Source organism: Helianthus annuus, chromosome 8, assembly GCF_002127325.2.
Source record: "Helianthus annuus cultivar XRQ/B chromosome 8, HanXRQr2.0-SUNRISE, whole genome shotgun sequence".
Classification (NCBI taxonomy): domain Eukaryota; kingdom Viridiplantae; phylum Streptophyta; class Magnoliopsida; order Asterales; family Asteraceae; genus Helianthus; species Helianthus annuus.
Window position 1 is genome coordinate 126088586 of NC_035440.2, and position 11379 is coordinate 126099964.

The 11379-nt window shown below is 34.5% G+C and overlaps 1 protein-coding gene across 1 annotated transcript; it reads right to left on the reverse strand.

Moving 5' to 3' along the window:
• Positions 1-1480: 1480 nt before the first annotated feature.
• Positions 1481-3894, reverse strand: LOC110917162 (dof zinc finger protein DOF5.6). The gene is made up of 2 exons (XM_022161761.2): positions 3757-3894; positions 1481-2794 (listed from the first exon to the last, which is right to left on the reverse strand). Exons 1-2 carry the CDS (start codon positions 3805-3807, stop codon positions 1943-1945), a joined length of 903 nt encoding a protein of 300 aa, XP_022017453.1. The 5' UTR covers positions 3808-3894; the 3' UTR covers positions 1481-1942.
• Positions 3895-11379: the final 7485 nt, after the last annotated feature.

Here is an 11379-nt window from a genome sequence, read left to right on the forward strand (position 1 = left end):
TTCAAATGTGTAATTTTCAATTGTTATGCATAATTTTGAGTTTCTTTATGTGTAATTTTCACTTGGTACTTCCTTCATGCATAATTTTGAGTCCCTTCATACTTGATTATTTTTTTACACTTTGTTGCGTGATTATTTTTTTTCACTTTGTAAGTTAAGCATACTTTGTAGTTTGTACCTTAACTTACCCCTTTATTGTATAGGTTTTAGTAAGCACATTTTGAGTGTTGGACTAATATCAATTATTAAAAAAAAAAACTAGCAACAAAATGACCAAAATAAATATTCTTCTAAAGAAAAAAAGTAGAAAGGTGTTACAAGGAGAGAATAGAAAAATATAGCACATGAGCATCCTTGAAGTATGCATGCGTGCATTACTCGCATATCTCTCAACATCTTCAACTCTAGCAATCAATTTCCAATTTAGGATGATGTAGCCTGTGGTTAGGTTTGATGATAGGGTTAAGCAAGGGCAACACCCGTGGTTTAGGCTATCATGAAGTTACAATGGTAGTCTACTCGAAAAAAAAATATATGTGAAGTATGACGATGTCTAGTGGTGGCTGGCATTTTGGCTCATTTGCCATGACGGTGTTATGAGAACATTGATGGTGGCTCTATGGTGCGGGATAATATTGTATCAAAAATTCATCGATAAATGGCTATAAATAGATCATGGGCATTGTAGTAATAGTCATGATAGTGGAGGCCGATGTGCAATAACCTCGTTGTGTGATGGCAGTAGATAGTTATCCAAAGGCATAAAGAAACATGGGATGTAAGATTTTTCGCATATAAAAATAACACGAGAGGCGTTTAATTTTGCGAGGTGGGTGGAGGCTTTGTTCAACATGTATCTATTATGGGTTTTGATGCACACTTGTGTAATTGTGCATAAACTAATTACAAACACACATTCAATTTTTTAGGTTTGAAAAACCGATGTAATATGTTTTCACACATATATATGTACATAGCTATGTGTCTAACTTCTTATGTTTGATTCACTGTTGTAATAAGTTTTGACGCACATGTATATCTTGTGCATCTAACTCATTATAAATGGAATGTCTAACTTCTTAGGTATGATTTATTGTTGTAAAAAGTTTTGATACATTTATACAACGATTCATCTATTTCTTATGTTTTATTCAATGACGTAGTTAGTTTGGCGCAAATGTAAATAACAATGCGTCTTATCTAAAATTCTTCTTCAAATATAAAATTGTAAAGCGACCCTTGTTGGCTAGATAATTCTTTTAGCACTTTATAAAAAAATAAACATATTTTTATTCAATCAACTTGTTTATATATAACATATAAAATGTGATTAGTTCCATTGTTAATGTTAATTATAAACTAATGAAGCCGACAAAACACAGTCAGAGACAAATCGTCTTGTAGAAAGACACTATGAAAAAGACATTCTGTTGACAGAATCTTAGAAGATCATATACTACTTGGATATTAGTTCCAAAAAAACATTAAAAAACACACTAATTATCTTTCTCGAGATGTCACAAAATCCTACGATCCTGAATGCCAACTAAAATAACATTCAACAAACACCACCACTAAATATAATATAAAAAAAACCAACATCCAAAGCAGTAGTTTTTGAACCCCCGTTCACACTCAAAAGTTTGAACACTATACACCCAACCCATGCAATTTGATTCCTATAGAAAAATCTTAAGCGTTTTTAGAAGAAGTTTTGAACTTGTTTTGGTTTATAGGAAGTTTGCTAATTAAAGAAGTAGACTCATTTTCTTGTATTTTGTCATATCAATGGATTCGAAATATTTGGTTGTCACGTGAATAATTGGTGTTAGATTTTTTTAGAGTCCACTACCCTCGAATAGCAAACTTCTAATAAACCAAAAAACTTTCAAAAATCTCCAAGAAACACTTATAATTTTCCTAAAAACACCTAGAAATCAAACTACACCAATGGGTTCGTCGTCGATGGTCCATACCCATGAACCAACCCACCCCATGATGACCCAAGACCCGTCAAGTACCCACCATCACCACCGCCTGAAGTCGCACTAGCATGACCATCATCTTGCCATTCTAAAGCCAACACGTTTGGCTTTACATCAACAAAACCACCAATGTTATCATCATTTACACCATTTCCTTCGCGATTATACGCAATTAACCCTCTCTCTCCAAAAGAATTAATCGAATCGAGTGTCATCCCTCCAAACGGCGAACAAAGACTTCCTCCTTGATAACTTTGTCCCATTACATTCACACCACCATAACTACTATTCATATTCTCAAACATAAAACTCGTAGCATTACTTGAATTCCCAATCCCCAATAAATTCGACCCCGAATACTGCATCGTTGATTCCGGATAAGACAGTTGAAGATCCACACAATTCATAACCAACTGATGATTATGATTATGATTAGGGTTAGGGTTAGGGTTTTGGTAAATATCAACCAAATGTGAGTTTTTCTGGTGGTGTTGGATGATGGGTTTTTTAGAACTGGACACCACTTTCTTGTTCTTCCGGCAACCGCCACCTACGGGGATGTTACGAAGGGTTCCGCCTTTGGTCCAGTACCGGCGGCAGGTCTTGCAGAAGTAACGAGGCTGAGTGAGTGAGTAGTTGTTGTAGTAGCAGAATTTGGTGTGTGTGGAGTCACAACGTGGACATTTGAGAGGGTGGTCTTGCGGTGGCCGGAGCCGCCGGTCCATTAACGGCCGGGAACATGAGAGCATGGAGTCAGTAAGTCCTGATGGCGAGGATGTGTCTATTGCTAGTTCCTCTGGATTTGTGCCCTACAATATAATTAATCATGAGTACTTGTGTCAGGAATTGTACTTTCAGGACATTCATTCCATAGGTACAGAAACAAAGACACTCTTGTTTTTTATTTAGAGTAAATTGCTAAAATCGTGCGTGAGATTTGAGCATATTTACTGTTTTATCCAAAATAATTTTTTTTTGTATTATATTGACCCTTCCCTTTTAGAATTTTTTTGTCATTTTCATCTAAATCTTTAATTTGCTTTATTTTTTATCAAACATTTTGATGAAAATGAAAAAAATGTCAAATCTTAGAGACGATTTTGATAAAAAAAAAAAGTTAGAATTTTAAGATGAAAATGACAAAAAAATCCTAAAAATGTAGGTCAATATGGTACAAAAAGTTGTTTTAGATGAAACTTGCAAACACGCCCAAACCTCAGAGACGATTTTGGCAATTTACTCTTTTCTTCACAACTTGATCATCTTTACTTATTTATGTTTTTTTTTCTTTGCAACAGAGATCATCTTTATTGTAAAAGAAAAATTACATTGTAAAATTTTACGTATTTATTGCTATTTTAGAAAATAGAGCTCGTCTTAAAACAATTTTAAGTTTAGAATTACCAGAAGAGCTACACTTGTATACATTTTTTTCTTAGTTACAAGCTAAGTCGGAGCTTGCTTCGAAATTTAAACCGAACTGAAAACTTGAACCTCGAACCACATTCGACTAGCTTTTAAAATAATTTTGGTTCAGTCATTTCTAGATAAGTTAGATTATTAGAACTTATAAGAAAGAAAATGTTTTGATTCGAATATATTGAAAAAAAAATGATAAAAAGTCAGGGTTAAAAGATAGAATGGTGCTTTTATTTGGAGTATAATATGTTAAATGTTGCATTATTTCAAGCAAAGTAATCTTGGCTCGAGCTTGACTCATTTATCGTAGAGGTAGAATGTAGACTTATGGATGTTAAGAAGAGGTTAGTACCTGAAACCAGTCTGGAGAGTCCATGCAAACTTGAAGAGACGTTAAACCCATCTGATATATTTTCAAACACAAAGTTCACACACAGTAAGTGTGTGTGTTTTAGGGGGTGGTTTATTGTGGTGGGAGGGTCGAGGGGATGGATGTAAATAAGAAGGAAGAAAAAGCAATTGTGGTGGGACCCGCATCTTCCTTCAGGGACCCACATGAAGGACGGGTGTGATCATATGGATGCTTTTTATGGTGTGTGATCGAGGCCGTTGGATGCATGAGAAATCTGACTAATGCAAAATTGACATTTGACAGTATGTTGTTTTTGGAAAGAACATGGAGGATCAGTGTGCTTTGTAGGGTCTTAGATTGTCTGTGTGGGGGGCCCACTAAGTTGCGTGGTACAAGCAAGGGATATTTGGTGACGTGTCGTGATGTATGGTGTCCACGTGGAAACTGTGTTTGTGAAGTTTTGGTCATATGGTAACCTCGAAGTTGCAAATATTTACTTTTAACTTTTAAGTTTTAAGCATAATTAATTTGTAATGATAAATTGTACAAGAATAATATGATTAGGGGCGGTTTCAGAATAAAAGGAAAAAAAAAATAATATGAAAAAACTATTTGATAAAAATTGAAGGTACATACATCGTAAATATAGAATCCCTATTTATACTGAACAACCTTTTGGAGAACAAGTAACCTACTCTTATAAAAAAAAACTAGATAAAATAAAACTAGTACAAATCCTAAATCTTCCTACTAAATAAAAATACAAATAAAAATAAACTATTTAAATTTTCAACTTTTGAGTATTGGCAAGACTAGTTCCAACAATCACCCCCTTTTGTGTATTTAAATCTTCAACTGAACAACCTTGTTTTCTGAGTCTATTGGGATCTCACGCAAAACTTCTCCAAACACTTGAACCATCAACCACAAACTGGACAACATCCTTTTTCTTCTACCTTGATCAAACCCGCTACTTCACCACCTTTGAAGTCTTTTGTTGATCCGATCTAGCACTACACTACACCTGGGTTTTCTGCTTTAATTAAGCCTCGATCACTAGAACTTGTTGTTACCATTTGATCAAGAAAGCCTCTTGCACCTATACCTTCTTGATCGCAACAATTTTTCCTTCCATATAATTCCCCTATTTACGTCGAACCCCTTCTTGTTGCCAATTTGCCGCCACTGTTTCGGAATCAATCACCGATGTCGTCTAACACTTGATAATATGACGATAATGACAAACCTCCTAAATTGATGAACCGCTTTAATACCAGTTGTTGGAAATCAGGTCTTCTTCAACTTAATCAAACTATAGATTTAACAAGAAAAAAAAGTATTTGATTAAAATTGAAGGTACATAAACCCTAAACATATAATCCCTATTTATACTGAACAACCCCTTGGAGAACAATTAACCTACTCCTATAGGGAAACCAAATAAAATAACTAGTATAAATCCTAAATCTTCCTACTAAAAGAAAATACAAATCAAAATAAAGCATTTAAATTTTCAACTTTTGAGTATTGACAAGATCAATTCCAACAATTACTACCTGTTAACCTGTTTGACACACTAGATAAATGAGTTAAATGAAGCATCCTCGAGTTACAGGATTTTAATTTTGTATGATTTAGGTTAGATGTTTTCTATACGATATGGGTCTTGTTAACACCTACCATCATAGTTGTAACTAATTCCGTCATCGCTCCAATGTTATACGTTTCCCCACCATGACTATGACCTTAGATGTGTCGCCACCGTCTACCGCCTAGAATATAACATTTTTCACTTATGGGTTTTTTCAAGGATGTTTATTTTTATTATATCTATAAATCCATGATTTTTCACCCTAGTTCGAAAGTTTAATTTCTTTCCATTATAACTACATAGAAATATTATGCTTTCGGGTGTGAGGTTGGTGGTTTGGGTCATGGATTGCTATATGAGATATGATTTGTGTGGTACACCACCTCCATCTCAATCCATGCATGGTGGGCATGGATATTTCCATGCTAATCGCCTCCTTGAATTAATTGGGGAATTGGATTGGTGGTGGAGGATGGTGGATGATGGTGGGGGGTCATGGACCATACCATAGTCCACATAGGATGGTGAATGAAGATTAGAGTGATGTGTCGCCTATGTAGAGGGTGGTGGTGATTAGGAACATCACCACACCACATGGCCTTGGAATAGTTAGGGTTTATTGTCATATGCCAATGTGAGATAACTCACTTAGTTGAGACACTTGTCTCTTAAAAGAAAAATCTTAGGTTTCAAATCGGACAACAAGATATTTAATTATTATTGGTGTAAAGTAAAACAGAAGTAGCATTTGCCCTTAAAATAGATTTATTGTTATAGCTAGATGGGATTATCTTATTTGATTTCCCTTTTTAAGGAAACTATTACAATGCGCATAAAAGTTTCAAATTGGAAAGAAAAAATCATAACTAACTAACTGAAGGCTTGTTTTTGAAAATGTTCGAAAATCTTTAGGTCCTGTACGAACGAATACAGGCCCTTAAATATAAATTTTTAAAAGAATATATTTAAAAAAATTAAATAAATGAAAATGATTTAATGTCATTTGAATTAACACAAATCATTTAATGTAACTTGACAAAATTAGTCAAGTAATGTCATTTGCATTTAATAAATAGATAAGATACAAAAAGAAAAATAAAACTGAGGACGCCGGGATTGGAACCCGTGTCTTCTTATTATTAAAGTGACTTTCAAACCACCAAACCAAGTGATTGACAATGACATTTTTTTCCGATTCATTACATATATATTCTAACTTTACAGTGTAAAACTAATAAAAAAAAAAGTTGGGCCCTTGATGGATTTGAGCCCTGGGCCGTCGCCATTCCCGCACACCCTTTAGGCCAGCCCTGACTAAGTGATTAGATTTTTATAGCTATTTTTATATAAAGTTACATTAAGTGATTAGATTTTTATAGCTATTTTTATATAAAGTTACTCGTGAAAGAATGAACGCTATCTATGATTTTTGGTAATGATTATATTCTAAAGTCTAAAATTGACACTTTGTTGGTTTTTTCATCATTGGAAAACAACTCAAAAATAATCAAGAATTTTTGGAGGCTATCTTTCATTCATAACTAGAATGACGATTCATTATGCATATTAAAAAAGACCTCACTTTTTCTTCATGTATGATCATTAAAGTTTCCAATGACCTTGTTATTAGACCATAGTAGCAGTCAGGGCCGGCTCAATCGTTTAGGAGGTCCAAAGCGAAATAAAAATTTAAGACCCTATAAGCTCTTTAAAGATCATACTATAAATTAATAATTTCAAAATTTTGTAACCCATTTAGATATAAAACATTCGCATTTAACAAAACATTTGATAAACAAAAAATATTAAGATTCTTGTTTGATGAAATCAAAGATGGAGTGTGTTTGATTTTGACCATGAAAAAAAATAAGAAAACAAACAGTAAGTACCTAAATAAACTGGGAGTAGTAAAAGGGTAAAAATGAGAAAGCCCTTCATCACCAAGTCTTGAACTCTCAACCATCCCCTTAGCTCACATGTTAGTTTACCGCTAGACCAATAGGCAATTTTGTTATCAAGGCATTTATTTATATATATATATAGAAAATATTCCTACCTTGTACTGGAGGCCCTATTCAAGTGGAGGCCCAAAGCCGTGGCTTGAGTATAATGACCATTGGGCCGGCCCTGGTAGCAGTGAGGTATGTGGTTTAATCTTTTTTAACACAAATGTCAAGGTCATCAAGGCTTAAAAATTGGGTAAAATAAAATAGTGGAAAGACATGTAAAATTAGTGAGTTTAAAATTTATATAAAAAATTGATTAGTCAAGACAATGTCAATCAAAATATCTCGTTTTCTCTCTTGTATCTTATGGTTCAAACCTAGGGGTGAGCAAAAGGAAAAACCCGACCCGCCCCGACCATTACCCGACCCGACCCGAGAACCGATCAAACATAAAATACAGAACCGATTCACTACCCTAAATATAGGGTCGGTTCCGGTCCATAGGTCCAAGTCGGGTTTCGCCATTAAAAGAACCGAGAACCGACCCGACCCGGCCCTATTTTATATGAAAAATTGGAACCGATCTAAATACCTAGGTACTTGGGTTCGGGTCGGGTTGGGTATATTTTCGGTTCGGTTCTCGGTTATTTTCGGTCTGGACCTAAACTTGCTCACCCCTATTCAAACCACATGATACCTCTCAAAACACCAAACACATGAGAAAAGTGTGGTGTTGAGCATGTGTTTGCATATAGTTTGGCCAACCACATATCCACTACGCATAATCTTATAGACGATAGGTAAACAGATTATAGTATAATAACAATGGAGCTTTAAATAATTTGTGATGATAGACGGTATCCAGTTATGTGATTAATTATTGGTAGCACGTGGGGTAGTGTAGGGCGCAAACGAGTCGAGACGAGCCCGAGCTCGAGCTTGACTTGGTTTCGAGCTTTGTTTCTAAAGCTCGAGCCCGACTAATATGTAGTTTTCGAGCACGAACTCGGCTCGTTAATTATTTATTAGTTAACTTATATTATTATAATTATTATTTTATATTAGTTACTTATTTTTCATAATTTTGAAAATAGTAATTATTATTATTATTTAAATATATATATAGTTAATATATTAATTATAAAATATAAACACAGTGGGCTCGTTTAGGCTTGCGAGTCGTCTCGAGAACGATAAGCAAAGCTCGGCCTGAGACACGTTTACTAAACGAGCTTGTTTAGGTTCGAGCTCGTTTAAACCCGATGTAACACCCGCTTTTTCGTCTTTATAAAAGAACTTACGAGGGTGATTTAAAGACTTCAAATAACAACATTAATACATATTTTTGACAAAATTTCGTCATGACCCATCCGTAAAATGAGCATATCCCTGTTTCATACAACTTCCATACAAGAATATTTCATGACCCTTACGACTAGACGCAAAATTAAAAAAAAAAACATCAAGTTTGACAAGTATGTCTACTAACAAGTTTAGACAAAATTTTTACAAATATTTGACCCCAAAACATTAAAGCAAACTAGCGGAAGCGCTTGGTATGTTAAGTGGTGTTCATGTGCTCGCTCCATTTCACCAAATAGCCTAAGATGAGGATTTACCTACATTAATCAACAAAACTAAAAAGGTTAGTCATGATACTTATCCCGCATATAATATCAAACATTCTAATTCCATTCATTACACATTTCCGTTTTCATATGCATTCGTTTACCCAATTAAATGGGTATGGCATACGCTCTCATAATGAGAGTTAAGCATACTACTTTCGACCCGGTAACATAGGGTTAATTGCTTTCCACATAAACCTTTCGTTCTACCCGTACAACGGGTTGAATTTCATCCATTCATAAATCGCATTCACGACCACCCATTTTAAATGGATGGCCCCTCATTCTTACTCGACTTATTCAACTTGAACCGGTCGATTTGCATAGCTTGCCATAATCTTTGTTATCTTAACTAATCCGCAAGGGATTTACTATCTACTTATCATCCAACGTAATCTTTAAATTCAAGGGTTATGTTTCGTGATTATTGATAAAATACAAGTAAAGTTTGTATGCCAAGGAACATACCTCGATCTTGTGAGCCTTCCGGTTTCTTAGTACCCGAACCTTCTTCCTTCACGCCTATACCAACACATCCATTCATTCGTTTAGTATCCCAACTTCATTCCATTATTTTCCAAATTACACATAATTGTTCTTTCAAGCATTTCGTCAAACACTTAGTGTGCGTTACATTAATAAAGTATAATGTACAAACATTCAAGGCATACTTTACTAGTTCATCTTGTATGTCATTAACAATCAACCTAGTTCTTGCACAATCTTTATTCTACATCAATTTAGCTAGCATTCAAGTACTACAAACAAGATCATATATCAAGATAACATGCAAATCATAAACACTATAATCTTCCTAATCATAACACAATTTCACCAAGTGGGTTTTTACTACAACCTTTCATACAACCTAAAATCAACATGATTCTTGTTCTAGAAAGCAATTCTAACTCAGATTTCCCATACTTGATACAAGAAATCAAGATTGGGTTGAACCCCTCTTTCTACAAATCATAATCTCAGAAATTAAACTCACCTCTTCATTAACTAGGGTTAGATTTTCGAAAAAGAGGGCTCATACACTGAATTAGCTTGTGATTTAGGCTTCAATTGCTTGATTTCTTGAGTTCTAGGGTTTTCCCCTTCTTGCCTGTTCTTGGTCGATCGTTCCCAGACACATTCACTGTGTTTTTGGGGTTTAATTTGTTTCTTAGTAATTTAAGTTTAATCATGTTGCATTTTACCCCCTACACTTAGTTGCTAATTACAACTCTAATCTTTAACCCACATTTAGCTACCATCTTGCCATAAATCCTTAACTATGTTAAGTTTATTATTTATCGTTACTTATTATTTATCATTTTTGGGATGTTACAACTTATACCTAGTTAACGTTTTTGGGGTGTTACAAGTCTACCCCCCCTTAAAAGAGGTTTCGTCCCCGAAACCTTTCTCATTCCAACTAGGCTAATTCTACTCCTACTTTTTCGTCTTTTCATTCATGATGCTTACTACAACATAGATGCATTCGAGATCTTGGCAAAAGTTTCATTCATGCATAAACGTCTTTGTACGCATTGTCTCTCCGTTCTTAAATCAAGTAAATTACTTTCATAATCACCCATAAGTCAGAATCTGATCCAGGGCTCTTATTAGTGTCATTTTCACTTTATAATGCCAGTTCCTAGCATACATCATCACTAGCGATTCGTTCATCGGAATTTATTCCAATGTATACTATTGGTCATACAAGCTTATGCTTACGGCTTGTTTCTATCTTTCTAAATAAGAGTAAGATATTCATACATTTACTAATATAAATAAATCGATTTATTTTATTCCGCACACGAATCATGCACGACATAATTCATTAATGTAATTATAAGCAACCCCATCATTCCATTACTAACGTTCTTCCAATTACTTTCGTGCTCGTATGAGGGCTTAGCACAACATTATACGTATATTATAGACATTTAATGACTTAGTGGTACTAATACAAAGCTTCCCCACTTTTTAGTTACTTTTTCATACTTAATACGAGTATAAGGCATCATTCTACGTTACCACCGTCACTTGAACTAATTACAAGTTTGAGTTTAGCCTTGAATTTAATCCTTCGCACACTTTATTATTAGCTCCTTGCATGAACTACTTATGATAACAACTAGGTATGTTGTGTATGAGCACCATACTAGCATTTAACCAATTCAGCTCAAACTTTCATTTAAGGCCTTTAAATCTCACTCTTAATGTCATTCATACCTCCTCACGCTGACCATTGCCGGTCGATCACTGTATAGCATACCATAATTATTCTACCATTCATTTTGTTCACACTTACAAATAAATCTGCGGATTATTAATCATTAACTAAGAATTAAACATTTTACTAACCTCGCTTTTAATGTATAAGTCGGTTATCCGTGTGCCGGATCGATCGGCTTCTTTATATGTACCTTCCGTACCAAAATTGGTCTCATTTATTCATGAAATATGC